This window comes from Crassostrea angulata, chromosome 1 (genome assembly GCF_025612915.1).
Source record: "Crassostrea angulata isolate pt1a10 chromosome 1, ASM2561291v2, whole genome shotgun sequence".
Classification (NCBI taxonomy): domain Eukaryota; kingdom Metazoa; phylum Mollusca; class Bivalvia; order Ostreida; family Ostreidae; genus Magallana; species Magallana angulata.
The window spans coordinates 47,988,770-48,006,947 of NC_069111.1; the positions used below are offsets into that span (position 1 = coordinate 47,988,770).

An 18,178-nucleotide genomic window follows, 5' to 3' on the forward strand; every position below is an offset into this window, starting at 1 on the left:
CTTTGTTAAATTAATGGTCGCCACCTGAAAAATACGAATTAAAATGGTAACGTTTAAAAAATTACGACTATTGCCTTGTTAATTATTTCCCAATAGAATTGGAGGTTGTTATAATTAACTTTTCTATGATAGAATAAAACGTTAGACAAAGGCCTATTTTAGTTGTATGAGCACCCCTCCATACAATAGCGCTGTCATTCCTCATTTCAAAATAAATGCTCCTCCTTGTGGACTTTGAACTCGACAGTTTAGGAAATTTAAGGCGAAGAAAAAAATCGTTTCCCATTTTCTGATTTCTTTACTAATAAGTAAATCGAATAATTCAGAATGTATCTTCTAGGAAAATAATTAACGACTATTCAATTCCATACGACATCAAGTTTAATGCGGTTAAAAACGGTGTACAAACTAGATTTTTCCACTCTGGAATCCAATGAATCACGTGACTTCTTGATCGGGGGTCATGACATGTTGGTTTATTCTTAGTTCATTTTCATTGAGGAAAGCTTGTGAGACGGCATTTATATGATGATGAAGTTTCGGAAATTCCGATGTCTACTCCATGCAAGGCATCTTCATTCCAAATATGTGCCTGTGCCGTTGTCAATGCAACAGTATTTGGAATTCGGTAAGTTTTTATTTAGGTTTATAACCCTTATCTGATTATTATGAAAACACAGCTGGTTGAGACGTTCTATTTAGGTCGTTATAGGAACAACAATTCTTGAATGAGAGTTGGATTGTGTTTATTTGGATTTTTATTTCAGTTTTGTCCTCCGTATCAAATTGAATCTTGATTGCGAAACAAAGAAGAAGTTGCATCGCATCGGCGAAATAAAAATGTTGACCTCGGTCTGACGCCGGGAGGTGTGTTCTAAAAAGCCAATCGCATGCTTTATTCGGTTTATTTTCTCCATGACGTAATATCTTGCAGAGGACTGGGGAAATTTTCAAAAAAAAAAACCTATTGAACATTTCATGTTCTTCTGTACTTACAACGGGTCTCCAAGAACCAGTACAACTTTGGGTATCAATAAGATCTGGCGATGACCGGTTTTTTACTGACCGGAATAGACGAATGTTTACACACAACAATAAAATATTATAAAATAATTCAGGTTATACACATGTATATATAATTAAATTTGGGAAAGGTCTATAAGAACAAATAACTGATACATGTATACAAGAAATGAAAAAAAGAAGAATACGACAGTCGTTGAATCCATGCACCCATTGCTGTCATTAGCCGTGTCGTATATTTGTTATTATTTGGCCTTCAGTCAAGCGAAACGCTGAACAAATCTAATATTAACTGTGCATGTTTATACTGCATAAGAATAGTGTAGTAATGTTAAGAGCAGGAGTTTTTAGGAAAATATTTGAAGGGGTCAGGTGGATGAGCCATGTTGGGTCATCCAAACCCATGTACAGACCATCTCCTATGTCTCTCTCTGAACTCCTGCACTTTGGTGAGTTTTACAGCTGTTTTGGGCTGTTTTGTTAATCTATGCATCTTTTTGCACACGATTATTTGGAAAGTATTGTTGAGGCATCTGTTCACTTATCCATGTAGGCTGTTTTCTGTTTTATGAAGTCCAATTTGTTACTACATGTATTAAGGCAATATTTTTTTCAGTTTTATGTCCATAGCATGATTGCTTTTGATTTAAATTGTAAAAATTATTTATAGATAGAAAATGTTTATGCTATGTCAAAACAAGTATAATAAAAATAAAATGAAAGTAGAAAATTGTACTGTATTGTGCATCATAATTATTCAAGTTCTTAAAATATGAAAGTTCCATACACTACATGTACCATATATCATAGACCAGCTGTCAGTTGAAATGATAAATATAAATGATGGATCAGACTGGGATTGAACCTGGTCCCCTAAAATCTCTAGACTAGTCAGTGCTAGGTGCACCTGTACTAGCAGCACTGTCTGGTCATAAGCGATAAGTTCATCTGGCCATCACAAATTTGGAAATTAATATTAATTCCATTTTATCCCTTTCTTAAAATATTGAACTCGAGACATGATCACATAGCATTGTTATTTATTGCAGACTCATTAAACTGAGAGAATCTTGATGTTATCAAGGAATGACCACCAAGATAATGATCGATAGACTAGTCACTACAGTGTAAGATTTTCCTTAATCATGTTAATGTTTTCATCATAATACTTGCAGGGCAAAAGAAGTGTGAGAGGAAATCTTTTCAATTCTTGAACGATGAGATCCCTATCCGATTGGCCCACATTATGAGGGAGTTTGAAGATCTCCCAAAGGAACTACTGACCATGAAATCGGTCAAGCTTGTACGTAGCTGGTAAGTTGTTTGTTATTCAGCCCGAGGACAACTGAGATAGCTGGTGTCATTGTAAAAATATGGGTACATGTACTTGTTATACTCGTTCAAATTTATAAAGTTTCTTATTCAGGTACTAAGCTGGCAAGTTATTCGCACTGGACGCTGATATAGAGTGTCATTGTAAAATGTAAATATACTTGAATTAACTGGTAAATAGATGTGATGGGTAACGACCTAAAAACTAATACGAGTTGAATAAACTTGGCAAAACCCCTAGAATTTGTTGTTTTGCCAAGTAAAGGTATCCTAGCTATCTGGATATCAGACGTACAAGACATGCAAGTACAGCAATGAGGGGGCATTGTAAGAGCAACTCTATGTTTTGATGAGTTCATCTGTCACAATATAAAGATACCTCAAATCTGTTTACCCATCACAATATAAAGATACCTCAAATCTGTTTTGTTCTTCAATAAGTACTATATTTACATTTGAGAAAAGATTTTTATATTAAGTAAAAAGTTTATGATATTAATTAATAGACTTTTTAATTTAATGATGGTAATTTTAGATTTGACAGTGCTTTGTTAAAAATAAACTTTACACAGAACTTGAGCATTATACTAGTACACACATATTCAACAAGAACATTTCTCTATGTATACGCCAGCACTGTAAACAGATTCTTGTAAATGTGCTGATTCTGAAGCGTAGGCAGGTACGATAACAAACACTGCTACATATCTCTGCCTTATCATGATTTTCCTTGCCACGTTTTATATTTAGAAAATGTGAGAAGAAAATGTAAGGGTAAAAAAAGAAAATTGAGCTAAATCTTTAATAACACTTTTCACTCAGCCTCAATTAAGATCAAAATTTTAGGTTTAAATATAGAGCAGAGATTATAAGACTGCATGATTGAATAATGGCACACCAGCAATTTTTTCTTGAAATGCATACATCTGATACATGCTCACACAGACAGTTGTCAAGAAATTTTTGGGATGTGTTTGTGTGGTCACTGAAGATTGAAGGTACTTTAATTTTACAAAATATCAAGAAAAATGCACACACTCTCTAAACTTATAGTATATACAATTCCACTTTTAAGTAAAGTTCGACTAGCGGAAAGATTATTCTGATAAAAAAATTAAGTTACAAGAATTATGGATGGAAATTCTTCCCTTTCATTATCATTCTTTAATGCGTAGTATTGACAAAGGCATCGGTTGCATAATTTGAATGTCACATTGGGTTTATTTGGCAAGCTTTCAATTCTTACATGTCTCTTAAATAACTATCTCTGGTACATTTGTTATTCAGTGCTCGTTTGGTCAAAATTGATTCTCTCCTGCGTGAGCAAGAATATTGATTTTTCTATATTGGTATTCATGTAAACTTGAATTTAATTTGTATAATATAATTATGCAATGTGTGTTTTTTGTTCTTAAACTTTTGAGAAGCATCGAAACTGTTCTCATCTAGCTTGTACTAATTTCTCTTTTATAATGCAAAATATCTCATTACCTCTGAACAATTTACATGTATAAAGAAAAGACTTGTTTCAGTTGTGCTTTATTATTCTGCATTAAATTAAGATAAGGATCAAATACAATAAAATTTGATTCAAATTCTCAAAATAAGGTTGTTTTGTGTTAAACATAAGATGTACTTTACAAAATGCATAAACAGACTTGAACCTATTGGATTATTTCTTTTTTGGTAAATTTGATTAAAATGCTGCGAGTGAGGTCTTTTGTTGCACATACCAGTACATTACATGTATATAAGGAGATGAATGAAGCAACTCTATATAAACTTATTGGAGATTTCTTTGTAGGTATGACTTGAGCTTCAAAGAAGTACAAGCATTTCAAGACAAGGATCCTGATGATAAAAAAGTCTTAGCTGAGTAAGCAAACTTTGTTCTTAATGATGGAAATGAAAAGAAAGATTTATTAATCAACTTATAAATTAAAAGGAGTATTTCAATATTCCATATTTTTGAACTGTGCTGTATGTAGCTTTAAAAGTATCTGGAAGAGTCCTGGTTATCTTGGTATAGTAAACATTTATTGAATGATTGTAATTAGAATAGTCTCTCTCAGTTCTTTGTTATTGTTAAATCATTTTCATGTGTTGATGAGATAGTTTTGGCACTGAATCAACAAATGAGGGGTGTATTTTCTGAAAAATGCTTTAAAAATGCCATTACACAAACAGCAATTATTGATGAAGAAGTAAATTGTATCATGTGAAATTTTGTTACTTTACAGTTTCTCAAAAACCATCCAAGACATTCTAAATCGTCATTCCTATGTAGTGGAAACAATGGCTCAGGTAAACTTGTTTACTATTTTATAAAAGTAGGTCATTTTTGATGAGATCAAAATGAGAGGTGATAACCTGCCCTCAGAGTAACCCTTTAAGCCTATAGAATATTTGTTTATTATGTCCAGTAAACAGACAAAAACTTGAGGAAGAAGATAGCAGGCTTTATTTTAGGATTCTTTAAGCTGATCAAGGAAAAATGTCCTTGATTTCCAGCTGAAATGATGGATTAGATAAAAATGCTTAAAAAATTTGTACGTCAAATATCACATGTACTTAAAACCAATGCTGGTATTTGAACAAAATCTTAGGAAAATGCTATACCGATTAGTCAAGTTGAGCAGGAAGAAAAATTTTTAAACTAGCGTTATATACAACAATTTGCTGGTTGAGTGTTAGCCCCAATTATGTATATACTGTCTGATTAAACATTTAAAGATTAGTAGCTGTGTAGAAAGTAAATAAATTGTACAGTATTTAAATATAATGTAAAGTTAGAGAATGATCTCCCTGAAGCTTGTCAAGTTAATAGAAAATGTGATTGATCTGAGCTTCATTTTGGTATGGGCTCATTTTATCAAAATGTCCCTCTTTCCTAACAGTTGAAATACAGTGTTCATGCAATATCTCACACAGTTAATTGTGTATCTCACACACATATTTCATTGTATTGATGAATCATTTATGGTTGCTTGTAATACCAATCTGGACATCCTATGCCATTATTTCATTCATTAATTGTTATAATCATGATATTATTTTGTTTTAAAGTATGCAATATCTCGCACAGTTAAATGCATAAATCCCATACATATATTTCATTGTATTGATGAATCATTTTGCATATGGTTGCGTGTAATTCAAACCTGGACATCCTAGGTAATTTAATATTTCATTCATTATTTGTTATAATCATGATATTATTTTGTTTTAAAGTATATATGCCCCCTGGGGACCCTTGATTAAATAAATATACCCGGCAATACATATCAAGATAGATTAAATGAAGTCTTCGTTAAATAAAATGTGACAGACCTCTGTGTGTCAATCTTATCATTTATAAGATATCACAAAAATATTTTCATTCAACGAAAAGCATGTGTATGGGCTAGCACACAGTATCACCCACATGTATTAAGCTGCTGTAGTGAATTCATCATCATTACCCTACAATACGGGTCGCAGCAGTAAAAAGCAAATGCGTTGTATCATTTTAATTGTGGACAACTGTAAATCAACTTTTATTTGCAACAACTTTATTTTGCCATTTAGCAGACATCAACTGTTTTTCGCAACCAAGCCTTATCTATAACCTTGATGTTATTACTCCCATAGGGCAAAGATTGGTTCCCACCAAGAAATATTTGAAATGATGATGCTCTCATGAATGTCTTTTTCCTGTACATGAATAACAGTTGGTTTACAGTACCGGTATTTGGCATAGCTTTTATCATGCTTATTGGATGGATTTTAATCTACAGGGTGTTATAGAAATGGAGGATACTTATGGAATGGATGATAAAATTTCAGAGAGGATACAGTATTTCTTGGACAGATTTTACATGAACCGAATCAGTATACGCATGCTTCTAACTCAGCATGGTAGGTAGCCAAAGAGTGCCCAACAAGTTTTTAACATTGCGCCACAGTCTTTGATATTTTCAATCTCGCAGAAAGATCCTCACCACACTTTATTTTATTCATGGTTATCCATTTTGATATTTTTATGTATGAAGCCAGTCAACATTTTTAAACCTGAAGATAGTTAATTTACTATTTTTTAAAGAAGAAATATGCTGATAAATGTATTCAAGTAGTACTGTTGACAACCTATTATCATTTTGTACCTTTAGCTGCATTGTTTGGAAACATTTCAAACCATCCTCGACGTATAGGGCATATTGATCCCAACTGTGATGTCATAGAATGTGTGTCAAGTAAGTACAAAGATTTACTTAGATGTGTTGTAATGAAATGTTTTATCTTAATGAACCTATCTATCTATAAAGAACACATAATTATATACACACACACATTAGCAAAAACTGGTGATTTTTTTTCCCATTAAGAGAATACATGTAATAAAAATTGATTCAGAAGTGTATTAAGGTGCCAATCCTAAAGAAAAAAAAACCCAGCTGTTAAGAGAAGTTCTAAAGCTAATATCTGATGTTGCATGTTTGTATGATGTTTGTTGCTGTAATTGGATGGCCACCTGTTTTACTTGCAGATGCTTTCAAAGCGGCAAGACATATCTGTGAACATTATCACATGCAGGCACCAGATCTGGACATTGTCACAGCTGAAGGTATACCAATCCTCAAAACATTTCTATGTATTATAAACTTATAGAGGTTAAATGTCCCCAAAGACTGTATGTCAAGGGTGACAATAGTTTTGATTCGCTATGGGCAAAAAAAGCATAGTACATGTACATGTAAATATTTCACGTTACCTAGGTTAATAAGCAAGTTTATTTGTCATAATATAACATAGTAAAAATGCACAAGTACATTATAATAAACATGTTTAGATTTTTAATTAGTTTCTAGAAAAAAGAGATTTTTTTAATATTTTTTTTTCTTTGAGAATGTTTGAATGTTTTAATTTTGTTTGTAAAACTGGTACACTGTAGTAGTCTTTGAATATTTTGATATTTCAGGTTCCAAAATCGTTGACTTTGTATATGTACCCAGTCATATAGAACATATATTATTTGAAGTTTTTAAGGTATGTAAATTTTTTAATAAATATTAGCATGATTAGCGACTGCATTAATAATTCTCAAATATATTTTATAGCAAAATATCAATTTGTTCTTGAACAAGTTTGGCTGCTAACACCTTAATAAAATTGTTTGCATCTCTTCAGAATGCCATGAGAGCTGTTGTAGAGTTTCACCGAGACAAAATGGAGCTGCCAAAACTAAAGATTATTGTAGCAAAAGGACAGCAAGATCTTACTATCAAGGTATTTCAAAATTCTTAAACAGAGAAAACAACTACTGATATTTCCTCACTTATTGCCTGAAATGTTTATGTTCAATCCAGATGAACTTAATGAAAAATGTTTGTATTTTATTATATGTGAAAAATGAAGCAGTAGGATCCAAAAACTGAGGATCCATTAAATCATCCTAAAAATTGTGATATGTAGATGGTTTAGCTTCATGATTCTGTGTGAGAAATGAATTGTTATGGTTCTGTATGATATAGAAGCATGGTTTTTTTCATGGATCTGTGAGATATCTAAATACTTTTTAATCCACAGTTCTAAGTTATATGTCAAAAGGGGTTGATTCCAATTTTAGTTTTTTACATGAATGGTTATGATATATGATACACTTTTCTGTGTGATTTATGAATGGTTTTGATACACTTTTCTGTGTGATATATATGCATTGTTTTGATACATGGTTCTCTGTGATACATGGTTTTGATACACTGTTCTGTGTTGTAGCTGTGTGATCAAGGAGGAGGAGTTCCGTACAAGGTTCAAGACAAGCTGTTCCAGTACATGTACTCTACCGCGCCCCGCCCCCAGTACACAGGTCACGACTCACCATTGGTAAGTCATCAGGGACATGGTGGTAAAGCCAGGCACCCACCCGCTAGTATGCAGGGGCAAATCCCCTTACCTGATCCAATCACTAACAACAAGCTTTAAAGCTTCAAAAGCTTTGACAAGCTTAAAAAACATACAACCTTGTATGATTTCATATATCATGTAGGAGAGCATGCAAAATGGTAAATGCATGAAAAGAGCCAGTAGTCTGATTTGTTCCTTGCCCATTGTCAAATACAATAAGTTTTTCAGCTCCTGGTAAATATTTATGTACATGAAACTATGACCATGCAACACATATCTTTACCTACAATGGAATGATGACCCACCTCTTATCTCCTAATGGAATGATAGTCCTGACACTGACTTTGATTTCCTACATATCCGCTGTGATCTGTACAGGTGGGGCTGTGATTGTGGAATCAGATCAGTTTATATAGTAACCCAGTCTCTGCTATGAACTACTTTGCTTCATATACCAAAGTTAAAGACAATATTGATTTACAATCCAAACTATCACTTTCTCTAATTAGTTGGCAGTGGACAGAAATTTGATATACCAAATTCAAATGAATCAACTAGAACGGTAATACCTGACATTGTAATCTCAAAATCCTTGACACATAAATGTATGTCTCTGTCACACAGTGAATTTAGCATAATGACATAAGTGACCTGGCAAATACAAGCACTTTCATGGGAAATTGGATACTTTTGAACTGTTCATCTTCTGAATATTACATTATTAATTTTTTTGCTGAACTACGCAATCAAATTGATATTGAACCGAGAGCAGGTCTATTTTGGGGCTAACAAAATTAATTGTTATTCCAAATTTTGTAAGTTCATGAAAATATGTTGATAAGTTGTCTTAAAGAGATGAAAATGTTGTATATAAATCATATATTAATTCAGTTGTCCTATTTAACAGCTAGGCTACACAATTTTGACATTGCATAAAGTGTTTGGGAATATATCAAAATATTATATAAATTTGAAAATATATAAATGTGCTTTACACTGCATTTTAATTAATTGACATCTTTTGTTAGAGCAATTTTCTGAAATTTGATGATAGAAAATTTAAACTGAACTTGGAAACTTTAAGATTAAATCATAACCTTTGTTCAATGTGGCATTTTATGCTTGTTAAACTGTCTATAAATACCAGAATATGAACTGTTCTAGCTAAGTTACTGGGTATGCTTCAAAGACAAAGAATGTGTTAAATAAAAAAGTAAAAAGCATTCGTGTATAGAATTTTAATAAAATGCATGTGGTCTGAATGTTGCTGCATTTTGAGCAGCTGCCATTGCATTGTCATTAATTGGTGAGCATGATGGCTACCAAGCAAGTTATGTCATTGATAGAGTCCATGTGTCCAACACTGTCATGTGTAACAGTTGCTATAGTACACACAATGCACACCCACAAAATGTTTGGTCCACAGTCAGGGTACGTCTTTAGGGGAAGGGGTAGAGCACTCTGTCTGTCTGATAGATCTTGGTTTCTGTCCTTTTGTCTGAGTTATGTAACCTTATTGGTTTGTTAGGTCCCACTAAGGTCCACTTCATCAATAGTCAGATGTTCCTTGATAGCTGAAATAAAACCTGTAGTATACATTAGTAGAATGGATTTAGTTTTTAAAATAAGTAGATTTATATTATAAGTGGACAGACTAGTTATCATTTTATAAATTATTTCTGTTGAATATAGATTGTCTTGTTTTATAGGCTAGATATTGCCCCATATATTTCAAGTGGACAGACTAGTTTGGCTTTATCAATAATTATAATTGTGAATTGTCTTCTTTAGGGTAGATATCACTCAATTGTATGAAGTTTCTTGTTGAGGCTAGATATCTCCTCAATTGGTTTTGGTTCTGTTTTACCATGTATTTATTGGTCCATTTGTTATCTTAGACGGGTTGTTATGCAAATCTCAGTCTTATTTCATGTTGTTATAGGTAGGCTATATGGATATAGACCGATTTGCACATGATAATGGACCAGCAAGCTTAATGGTAAATGCAATCATTTCAAATTGAAGCTTTTTTCACTTCAAATGTAGCAGTCATATAAGCCTGGATCTGCTTTTATCACAAATCTTCCCTCTTATTCTAAACACTTGGACTTTAGAAATGAACATCCCTCAGTGCTGTTTGATTAAAAGATATATTATTACAATTACATACATTAATAGCTGAATTTAAACAAGTTTAAAAAAGCTGAAGAGAAATTAAACGTATTAAAGTCAGTGGTACATTTGCTATGATTTAAAGGTGCTATCACCCTTTTACCCCATAACTTTCAATAAGGGGTTATGTATAGTCATTTAAAATTATTTGTAAAAAATAAAATGAAATGAAATTGACAGGTATAGAAAGCCATGAAAAAAATACACAGTTACTTGAGAAGAAATGACTTTTGTTTTTTGCTGAGGGGTGTCGCATTTTTGAGTTTCTGTATTTTGATATCTACATTGACATCGCTATTTATTTGGGTTGATTTGATCTTACAATCATACAAGTGTAGTGTGAATGTTTGTGTGCTGTTTATAACTTGTACACTCTAAATTGCTTACAACTGCAGAAAATTTTCATACTTCCATAATTTAATTCTAGTTGTAATACCTCATTTGCATTTGCACTAAAAAAAATATATCAATATACCTGATTTTACATTAAATTATATGTATACATCTAGAAAACATTTTGCTATGCATGTCATGATTTAATCTTTTTCTCAAAATAAGAGCATTTGTTTAGTTTTGATTTATTAAGGTGGTATGGGACATCTATTAATATTGATGTGGATTAAAGTACCGGTACATTATAATTAGATTATTTTCACCAGTTTAGATTTTTCAAATTTTACAATTTTTAGTAAAAAATAGCTTTTAAAATATTTGGAGAGTTAAAAATTGTAAAACCCGGAGTGGGATTTGAACTCATGGCTTACAGATTTAAAGTAAGCCCTCTAATCCACTGTACTACGCTGTTAGGTGAACAATATTTGGAAAGAAACTACTTATATTAGTTACCCTTCATTTTATTGTTTATCTCAATAAATAATAAGTCACACCATGGAGGTGTCCCATACCACCTTAATCAATTCATGAATAACTGTTGTGTATGGTACTGCAGGTTGTTAATTGAATAATGGAAAATCCACTGTAAAACTGAATGCTTTGTATTTGAATGTATTGCATATTTTGTGACACCTATATTTGAACTAAAGGAAAAAGCTGATGTTTCTTCATGTTAAATGCACTTGAAATATTAAGCAAAAAAGAGTCATCATTAGAAAAGGTAAAGATTTCAAGAATGCTGACAATCCAATTATTAAGGAGGAAATTTTAATCTTCAGCTTTTAAAAGCATAAAACAAGCAGGAAATAGAAAACTGTACACAAGTTATCCACCAAGGCCTATGCTTGTACAGAATGGTTCTTTAATGTGTGTTTCCTGGTGATTTTCCCCATATCATAGAGGAAAACTTCCCTATCTGTTATTCACACCTTGACACGGTCTTATTTACCCTGCACCTTTTGACATCTGTCAGAAGTGAGGCCAAACTGGGGGAATGGGTCCATTGTTTGTGTATAGATGGCAATGCACATTTAGATAGTGCTTTATGGTGGCTTTATATATATGGAGGAGGATACACTGTACTTATTGCTATAAATCAGACATTTCTCATTATCAAAAGTTGATTAAGTTTGACTCATTTAGTATAGAATAAGATTCCATATTCTTTTCATACGTTCACCGGTATAAAAGTCAGATACTATAGTAACTACAGTGTTATTAGTCAACTGTTTGGCACTGACATTCTCTGTGCTTTGTTGTAGGCTGGGTATGGGTATGGACTTCCTTTGTCCCGTCTATATGCCCGGTACTTCCAGGGGGATCTAGTGGTCAGCTCAATGGAAGGCTACGGGACAGATGTCTACCTGTACCTCAAGGTGAGTCTACTAAAAATCAACCATAGCTTTATGTACTTATTGGAAATTTTTAAAACTGCGATTTATTTTTTTTTTTATTTTTTAAATCTTTAATCTAGGATTGCACAAGATTTGTTTCAATGATGAATAAATTTTTTAAATAGCATTTATTTCAGAGTCACTTGAAGAACAGACACATTTGTATATATATCATATAATTACTTTTACATATTTTCATTTATACAGGTTAATTCATCAGAGGCTAATGAATGTTTACCTATTTACAACACAACTACCTCAAGAATGTATGAGGCAGAAAAAGTTGTTTCCGATTGGTCAAGCAGCACCACTTGGAACCAATCAATTCGCACGTACTGTACAGCAGTGAAATCAAAGCAACCAATGATAACAGACAAGAGTATTATATCAATCCAGTGATATGTTTGATATGTTATAATATATGATGATGTTTAACCTCAATGAAGACAACTCTTGAGTGTGTTGTACAGTTTTCCAAATTCAGAATTTATCACTAGTACATGTAAATGTGTTTGTTCAATAGTATGACCATGACCTTGCTCTTGGAGCAGTATCTGTATTAATCTGAGATTTAAAATGTTACTGTACATTAAAACATAAAACATTTCTAGTCATCCTATCCTATCTGTCACAAAAAAGCCCAATAAAACGTTGTAATGAAGTGTTGACAATTCCATTAGAGAAGCAAACTACACTATAGATTGGTATATGTTTTGCAGATAGATACTTGTATATATACATATAGAATGATTGTTAAGCTGCCAATGACTATTTGGACAAATAGTACATATAACTGGTACTATAACAAATGATACTATGTACCTCAGGTATAACTGATGGCTCAGTAACAGGTGCCATACATGTTTCTTTGGGTGCATACATTGGATGCTTATATCTACTACACAAAATGTGTTGTGTAATGGTGTCCTTTATATTGCGTTTGTGTAATTAATTTTATGCCATATCCCTTTCATTTTGACTATATTTTGAGTTCTGTTATTTATTGATGTTAACAAGGAGAGGTCAGCTTTGTTGATAAATTATATTGTTTTTATGATGTTTATTAGATAGATACATGTACATGTTCTTGCAAGTTGAAGTCAATCGTGGTAATATATCATTTAAGCTGTTTTTATTATGTCAAGGCAAATCCAGTTTACATTCAATGTGCAAACTTTGTCAAGAAGGAAATATTTTTATCATGTTTGCGAGAGCCTAATCTTTACTCATGGTATGAGTGAAGTTTCTGACTCTTGCAGTGTATGCTTTATGACTGACAATGGTACGTACAGAATTGTTGAAAATTAAAGCATTTTGTGTAATTGGCTTGTTAAATGACGCCCTTTTCTTGTCCTGCTAGATTTACTTGAAAGGTATTTTAATTAGATGTTTTATAAAGAAGGCAGTTCTTGTCATGCTAAATGAACAAAGATAGCATGTTATTAAAAAAGGTATTTATGTATAACACTTTTATTGAAATTGTTATTGTGTTTCAAATGGTGCATTGCTTGAAGAAAGTAGTTGTTACCCGATCTCATATATCCTATATTGTAAATGTATTGATGCAGACACATCATGAGTACATGGAAGTGCAATTCCTCATGTAATAATATTGTAGACACTTTTTCAAAAGAAACATGCTGCTAAATCAGTTATTGTCACAAGTCCTTCAGATTACAATAATGTGGAGTATCAAAGGAGCAGACAGTAATTACTAAATTCCTCCTAAAATAGAAGATGGTTTATGCTAAAAAAAATTCTTGTTGCCAGTTTATTTCACAATTTCTCCTTCAATTATTGCATTTGTATTTATTTAAGAACAATTCTTCAAAGCATCAAACTAAAAAATCATAACTTATAGTTTTTATTTTTTAATAAATGCAGCTATTCATTATGGTTGGAAAAGAAGTTGACTGTCATTTTATATCTAGAAGTTAATGTGTCAATTGGTCCTCGATCAAGTTATTAATGACATCGTGTGACTAGTGCGTCCAACTGATGGTGATTTTGCAATCATTTTATTTTAAACCTGAAAGGTATAGAAATAATTTAGTACACATTTTTTGTGTATCTGCTTTATCTGGTTTTGTTGTTTTTAATTTGATTGTTGATTCTACAGAAATAAATGATATATTATATTTTTTTTACGTTTGTGTTTCCTGGTAATAAATATAGAACTCATTAGGAAACATAATCATTTCATTGCACAGTCGCCAGCTGAACAATTTAGGAACTTGTTTAAATTTGTCATCAAATAATCTGCGTTCATACTTCCCTCTTTGATATTGTTAGAAATGAAATGCATGCCATTTAGAGAGCTGTTTTCAGTCAAACTGAGATAAGTAGAATGATGAAATAAGGTAATTTTTTTATATAAACCACTTCACTATATGGAAATTGAATTTTATTTATACTTTATCAATAACAGACTGACCCAACATAGGGTGTATGCTAAAGAAAATCATTTTTGATCCCTGTCCCCATAGTTGTAGTACAGTCACCTTACTCTTAAAGACTTGATCGTGTGTAATGAAGTGAAAAAACAACGTAACTTATTGTAATCACCGATTTTAAGAGATGAATACGTTCATCAAATACCCGAGTTTGCTTTATCATATCTTGATAACTGACCGCCTGCAGTTGAGCTGTAAAATTTTTTACCATTTCTTCCTGCTTCATTGATTAAAACAACATTTCCATAACTTGAGTTATTTACAAGTGTAGCTTCATCTCTTCCGTGATACACGTGTTTGTTTAGTTGTTTTTTTGTCTGTACATGATAACTGTACCCGAGGTGTTAAGCCATGCAATAGGTTAAGTATTCACTGATGAATGCATTTATTAATTTGAACCTTGCTTGATCATAAACCGAGTTTGGGCTTCTCTTTGTTGGTTAACAAAGGAAATCATTTCCTTTTTTCATCACAGTGATTCATTAGGATTTTTATAATACACTCTATTTCTTGTTTAATAGATGTCTGAATGCCAGTTTTAAGTATGGATTATTTACTTCCAACATTGATCGTGCTGTATTGGACAATATCAATTGCTCATGGACATAAACAAAAAAGTTGTTCTTCCGAGAAAAGATGCAAATGCATTCAACTTGCTGATCAAACCTGGAAAGCTATTTGCTCGGGTTTAGCCCTATATCAATTCCCAACATTCCAAGAAGATGTTTCGGAGATAAACCTCAACAATAATTCCATTCGTCATTGGAATGCGACTCGCCAATTTCCATTCTACCTCCGAGAGCTTTCGATGCAGAAAAACACCTTATTCTTCTATGGTATTTCAGATCTTTCTTTCATTAAAGATCTTGTCAATCTTAGAGTTTTGGACGTTTCCGATAATGTGGATTATGAACGGGACATGGGATACCCTGCAAAAGACTTTCGGCTTCTAAAAGATCTGACAGCACTGTACATTGATGGACTAAGGCTTGGAAATTTCAATGCCAACGAATGGAATTTAACTAGTTTAACCAATCTTACCATTGTTGACCATTGCTTCTTTGTTAGACTCGACGAAGGTTTTTTCAGCGGGTTGCAAAATCTAGAATATTTGGTGATTAATGGTTGTCCCTTGTTAAAGACAATCGACGAGGGCGTGTTTAGTTGGCTCCCCTTTTTGCATACCTTGGACTTATCCTTCAATGAACACCTGAAGTTCGCTCCCTTTAAAAACGTGTCTCTCGATTTGCAATCTACCAAAATTCAAATTCTGAAGGCCAAGAAAGTGCATTGTACTTTTGGTATAGGAAATCTCTTGCGAAGAGATCATATTATAAACTTTCAGAACACCTCTATCACTGAATTGGACTTGTCAAGCAATCGTATAGAGATGATGGAGAAGGATGTTCCCAAATATCTACCTTCTAATCTTACAATACTAAACGTGTCGGACAATCAGTTTACCTGGGGACTGTACATGTTATCTTACACGTTTCTGAGAAATCTTCGAATCGCAGATGTCAGTTTACAGTATTCCTACAGTTTTAAAAATATAAATGAGATGGGCTGTGAAAATTCTTTAGACTGTGGCGACACGACGTCCGAATCGTTATTATTTTCTGAAGATGCCTCAAACCACCACCAAGCATCCTTATCCAGAAAAATTAATATTTCTGTGTATGTACCCTGCAAACTCGAAAAGATATTTTTTCATTCAAGCAAGTTTTATTTCAACATAGGAGAAGTTCATGTCAGGCATAATCATATCAAGGAATATCATGTGAAGAACAATTTTTTCTACAGTTTAATTGGGCCTATGTATGGAATGGAATATGCAGAGTATGTAGATTTCTCTAGAAATTTCGTGAAAAACATCTCTAAATCTTTCTTTGACACTTTTCCAAATCTTACGTATTTAGATTTGAGTAAAAATTTATTAGGAAACTGTTTAAACGAGAACGTTCAATATGACCACTTTAAGTCCCTACAAAAACTCGTAGAAATAAGACTTTCATCGAACGAAATATCAACGCTTCCGAGCAAACTACTTTCAAATGCTGTCTCTTTGGAGATATTGGACTTAAGCTACAACCTGATATCAAATTTTACTTTCACATTAAGCGTCAAGAGTCCACTAAAAATTCTCGATCTATCGAACAACCGACTGCGGGAAATTTCTCGGGAAAATATCAACAGTCTGGAGGACAAACACAGGCGCTTCAACCTAACATTGGATCTCTCGGGCAATCTGCTAGACTGTACCTGTGACACAATTCCTTTCATACATTGGATCAGAGATTCGGAAATAAATTTCCCAAATAAAAACTCTTATCAGTGCAAAATGTCTCACAACAGAAAGCGTACTTTCAGCGAACTAACCAGTATATTGAATGAACTTGGAAATGAATGCTCCTCCAACGCAGCGTCGATGACAATCGGGATAACGATGACCGTGATGGCAGTTATAATCGTCGGTATAACCACCCTACTTTATAGATTTCGATGGACTATTCGATATTTTTTCTATCTTACCAAATGGGAATTTCAAGAAATTATCAGCCCAAAGGAACAGAAAAGACAGAAAGATTTCGAATACTCTGCTTTTGTGACGTACTCGGAGAACGATTCGAACTTCGCAGAAATTGAGATGGTGCATCACTTAGAGGAAGAAGGGACACTCAAAATCTGCTTACCAAATCGAGACTTTAGCCCAAATGTTCGTACTTATGGCAGCATAACCCGTGCTATTCACAATAGCAAGAAAATAATCTGTATCGTTACAGATGCGTTTCTTGAAGACAGATGGTGTATGTACCAGTTACAGATGGCCGAAGAGGACAGGGTACATCGGGAAGACAGCGACTGCATCGTTTTCATTTTCTTTTCACCTCCATCGGAAGAAGATATGAGAGGAGTTGACCGATCTCTCTTTCTTGTATCACTCATTGAGCAGAGATCGTATGCGCTATTTCCAAAAATTGAAGCGGAGCGCGCCCTATTCTGGCAAAAGTTGGTTGATGTTCTTAAATGACAGTAACTTATCCCTGAAGTGTAAACTATTGCAACTTATTGTTTTCCCTTTACTTACGCTGCAATGGTTAAAAGACGTACGAAGCACAGACTTATTGATAACAAACCCTTACACACCTCCTAATGACCATAAAAATGAAATATATTATGATGTATATGGCTAATGAAATTTAATGTTTTGATTAAATGTACATGTATGCATAGTGCAATTATTTGTTGAAGATACTATCGATTTGTTTTCTTTACCAGCGGCAAATTGAATCTTTCAGAAGAATCAGCTTTATTAGTTAATATATAGTTTATTAGTGTATGAGACATATCATATCATACGGAAGCCCATTGGTGCCACGTAAGAAAAATATTTTATCTGGCGGCCGCCAGATAATTATTTGGCGGCCGCCACTTATTATCTGGCGGCCGCCACATAATTTTCTGGCGGCCGCCATATAATTATCTGGCGGCCGCCACATAATTTTCTGGCGGCCGCCACTTATTATC

The 18,178-nt window shown here is 33.2% G+C and overlaps 2 protein-coding genes across 6 annotated transcripts; both read left to right on the forward strand.

Moving 5' to 3' along the window:
• The first annotated feature begins 320 nt into the window (after window positions 1-320).
• On the forward strand, window positions 321-14,339 carry LOC128180832 (pyruvate dehydrogenase (acetyl-transferring) kinase isozyme 2, mitochondrial-like). Of its 4 annotated transcripts, none has more exons than XM_052848999.1 (13): window positions 321-628; window positions 2,199-2,337; window positions 4,160-4,231; window positions 4,596-4,659; window positions 6,132-6,252; window positions 6,504-6,587; window positions 6,881-6,958; window positions 7,313-7,380; window positions 7,522-7,620; window positions 8,110-8,217; window positions 10,181-10,237; window positions 12,066-12,179; window positions 12,405-14,339. In XM_052848999.1, exons 1-13 carry the CDS (start codon window positions 526-528, stop codon window positions 12,594-12,596), a joined length of 1,299 nt encoding a protein of 432 aa, XP_052704959.1. In that variant the 5' UTR covers window positions 321-525; the 3' UTR covers window positions 12,597-14,339. The 4 variants fall into 4 exon arrangements, with proteins under 4 accessions (XP_052704959.1, XP_052704974.1, XP_052704952.1 ...); XM_052848992.1 differs by lacking the exon at window positions 321-628 and adding an exon at window positions 1,197-1,472; XM_052849014.1 differs by lacking the exon at window positions 10,181-10,237 and having other exon boundaries at window positions 330-628.
• A 142-nt stretch (window positions 14,340-14,481) lies between these two features.
• Window positions 14,482-18,000, forward strand: LOC128180816 (toll-like receptor 4). Of its 2 annotated transcripts, none has more exons than XM_052848979.1 (2): window positions 14,482-14,557; window positions 15,172-18,000. In XM_052848979.1, the coding sequence occupies exon 2, from the start codon at window positions 15,180-15,182 to the stop codon at window positions 17,679-17,681; it is 2,502 nt and encodes an 833-aa protein (XP_052704939.1). In that variant the 5' UTR covers window positions 14,482-14,557; window positions 15,172-15,179; the 3' UTR covers window positions 17,682-18,000. The 2 variants fall into 2 exon arrangements, with proteins under 2 accessions (XP_052704939.1, XP_052704931.1); XM_052848971.1 differs by lacking the exon at window positions 14,482-14,557 and adding an exon at window positions 14,907-15,010.
• Window positions 18,001-18,178: the final 178 nt, after the last annotated feature.